At 36.4% G+C, this 3,814-nt stretch overlaps 1 protein-coding gene across 1 annotated transcript in view; it reads left to right on the forward strand.

The window, feature by feature from the left end:
* Positions 1–3,678, forward strand: part of LOC121388353 (CUB and sushi domain-containing protein 2-like) — a 6,359-nt gene extending 2,681 nt beyond the window's left edge. Inside the window, exons 2-4 of the mRNA XM_041519650.1 lie at positions 818–1,000; positions 1,946–2,125; positions 3,422–3,678. Coding sequence (XP_041375584.1) covers positions 818–1,000; positions 1,946–2,125; positions 3,422–3,678 — 620 coding nt within the window. The remainder of the gene's footprint in view (positions 1–817; positions 1,001–1,945; positions 2,126–3,421) is intronic.
* Positions 3,679–3,814: the final 136 nt, after the last annotated feature.

The raw sequence follows: 3,814 nt of genomic DNA on the forward strand, positions 1-3,814 counted from the left end.
AAGCATACCCATTGGTACATTTTCCAATAGTAAAGTTTGTTTCATTTAACGACGCCACTAGAGCACATTGATTTTTTATCTTATCATCGACTATTGGACGTCAAACATATGGCCATTCTGACACTGTTTTATTAGAGGAAACCCGCTGTCGCCACATAGGCTACTCTTTTACGACAGGCAGCAAGGGATCTTTTATTTGCGCTTCCCACAGGCAGGGTAGCACAAACCATGGCCTTTGTTAAACCAGTTATGGATCACTGGTCGGTGCAAGTGGTTTACACCTACCTATTGAGCCTTGCGGAGCACACGCAAGGTTTGGAATCGGTATCTGGATTAGAAATCCCATGCTTCGACTGGGATCCGAACCCAGTACCTACCAGCCTGTAGACCGATGGCCTAACCACGACGCCACCGAGGCCGGTATTTTCTAATAGAGAAATGGGCATATTTATATTGAAATAAACTTTAGTTAGATCTACCATGAACTGTTAATACAAACAGAAATAAAGTGTGAAACAGTTTTATGGATATGGCATATCATAACAGTAACTTTATGGCAAAGATAAAATATTTAAGTTTTACAACAATCAAACACCATGCATTACAAGAAGTAAATAAGCATTTATTTAGTTTGTGTTTTTGTAGGATTGTGTTTAATATGTTATAATGGCGTTATAGTACCAGTGTAGTATGTAACCACCCTTTGTTGACAGATGAAAAAAAAGACATAAGTTTTTCTGAAAAGGGAATATTAGCAGTAACAGTAACATAATTCATATGAAGAATGTTCAAGGCTATCACATTTATTACTCGTTAGATTCTCTCAACTGTTCGGAACCGGCTCCTGTTGCCAATGCTTACCGTAAATGGGAAGGAGGGACAGCCGGAAGTTACGTCACATACAGCTGTCTCTCCAGCTACGTTCACACGTCCGGTCATCTGAGCAGAGTATGCAATTCAACAGACGGAACGTATTCAGGCGAACCGCCGGTTTGTACACGTAAGTATATTCTGATCGCGGACACACAACTATGTCATTCTTTGATATTACTGCGTGTTCTTCTTGTCAGTTATCACTTTCTCATATCACTCTTGTAGTATTCTCTATATAAACAACTCGTTGTAAGATAAATGGTATCTAACGGCCACTCGTGTAGTATTCTCTATATGAACAACTCGTTGTAATATAAATGGTATCTAACGGACACTCGTGTAGTATTCTCTATATAACCAACTCGTTGTAATATAAATGGTATCTAACGGTCACTCATGTAGTATTCTCTATATAAACAATTCGTTGTAAGATAAATGGCATCTAACGGTCACTCGTGTAGTATTCTCTATATAAACAATTCGTTGTAAGATAAATGGCATCTAACGGTCACTCGTGTAGTATTCTCTATATAAACAATTCGTTGTAAGATAAATGGTATCTAACGGCCACTCTTGTGGTATTCTGTATATAAACAACTCGTTGTAAGATAAATGGTATCCAACGGCCACTCTTGTGGTATTCTGTATATAAACAACTCGTTGTAAGATAAATGGTATCTAACGGTCACTCGTGTAGTATTCTGTATATAAACAACTCGTTGTAAGATAAATGGTATCTAACGGTCACTCGTGTAGTATTCTGTATACAAACAACTCGTTGTAAGATAAATGGTATCTAACGGTCACCCGTGTAGTATTCTTTGTATAAACAACTCGTTGTAAGATAAATGGTATCTAACGGCCACTCGTGTAGTATTCTCTATATAAACAACTCGTTGTAAGATAAATGGTATCTAACGGCCACTCATGCAGTATTCTCTATATAAACAACACGTTGTAAGATAAATGGTGTCTAACGGCCACTCGTGTAGTATTCTCTATGTAAACAACTCGTTGTCAGATAAATGGTATCTAACGGTCACTCATGTAGTATTCTCTATTTCTCACACAGTGGAGTGTAGTGCGCCGGCGGATGTGGTGGGAGCATCACGTGTCTACTCTAACGACACGAGCGAGGGAAGCAGCGCCACCTATACATGCTGGAATAACTACCATATGTTTGAATACTCAGAGACCAGAACCTGTAGTGTGTTTAAAGGAGGGTGGTCTCCGTTGCCGCTTATTTGTTCAGGTAAATATATATCTGGCGAGCATAGTACATTATTTTTATTCCTAATATATGATATTGACGTTACCGAAACACACGAGGGTAATAATCTATTTATCATATAATCTCAAGATTAATACAAACTGTTTTTATAAACAGGATACACAACTTTAATTCCAGTCAGTCATTATGCAATATTCAAATGACATAACAATATGTGGCGCGGTTTCTTTTTGAACGGAAATGACGTCAAATCTGAAGGACGTCAGTTTGGATATCCTTACCTAATAATACACCTGTGCTTAACGGGGTTTTTTTTCTGAACGCTGAACAGCTTGCAGTGTAAAGTTGCTATTGAAACGTTTTAGTTCGATGACTATGAGTGCACAGGTCAATTATGGATTGTCACAGTAGTAAGTGACCTCCATTAATTTACATCTACTTTGCAAAGTTATAAAATTCGAACGTATATGATCTGAAAAATAGTACAAACTTTGATTGCACTAGAAATGCTAGATATTATACGATATTATATATGCATTGTGCATTTCGTATATTCAAAGTACACATTTCCAGTGCAGTCAAAGTATGTGATATTTAGCAGAATTTAATAACTAGACAAGTTAGATGTAAGTTAATCGAGGTCATGGCACTAGGTTTCTTGATATTTGTGCAAACGTACCAGGGTGACATCCATAATGGACGCATGTATTCATAGTCATAAACAAAGCAACCTTACACTGAAAGCTGTCTATATATATATAGGTCTCATATACGGTCTCATACGTATTAAAATAAATATTAACCTAATTAATCTGTAAACCAATTCTATATATTGTGTTAATATAATGTACCCAACAATAATTCTGGAAACATACATGTACATTATAATTTATACAATTAGTTTTGTTCAACAATTCCACTTTTCCTCCAATTGGATTGTTCTGTTACGGGATATATTGTAAAATCTATACAGTTCTGTTACGGGATATATTGTAAAATCTATACAGTTCTGCTTGTGACTAACAAAGACCTTTTTTGTATTTTAATTGAGACTTTGGAATGGCTGTCGTGTAGAATAATAATTCATATATTTTTCTACATCCCGTTTTGTCTTCAAGAAGTTTTGTTTAGCTTGTATGGATAAACTGGTTTTCCGTTTATAATTGACTCGTTTAATCCACTATTCAGTTCCCCATATATCGCTTTGAACCATGTCACTGAAATAATTACGTTTCACTTTAAGTTTAAGTTTAAGTTTAAGTTTAAGTTTAAGTTTAAGTTTAAGTTTTAGTTTTAGTTTATGTTTTTATATTTAAGAAATGGATAATCTCGCCATCGAACATAATACATCCCAGAGTTCGACGTTTACCATTAGACATAACACAACAGATAACTCAACTGTGACTATTGGAAATAACACAGCAGATAACTCAAATGTGACTACTGGAAATAACACAGCAGATAACTCAACTGTGACTGCTGGAAATAACACAGCAGATAACTCAACCGTGACTGCTGGAAATAACACAGCAGATAACTCAACCGTGACTGCTGGAAATAACACAGGACCGTGACTGTTGGAAGTAACACAGCAGATAACTCAACCGTGACTGCTGGAAGATAACTGCTGAAATTACACAGCAGATAACAATCGTGACAGCAGATAACTCAATCGTGACTGCTGGAAATAACATAGCAGATAACTCAACC

Source organism: Gigantopelta aegis, chromosome 14 (genome assembly GCF_016097555.1).
Source record: "Gigantopelta aegis isolate Gae_Host chromosome 14, Gae_host_genome, whole genome shotgun sequence".
In the NCBI taxonomy this organism is placed as follows: Eukaryota; Metazoa; Mollusca; class Gastropoda; order Neomphalida; family Peltospiridae; genus Gigantopelta; species Gigantopelta aegis.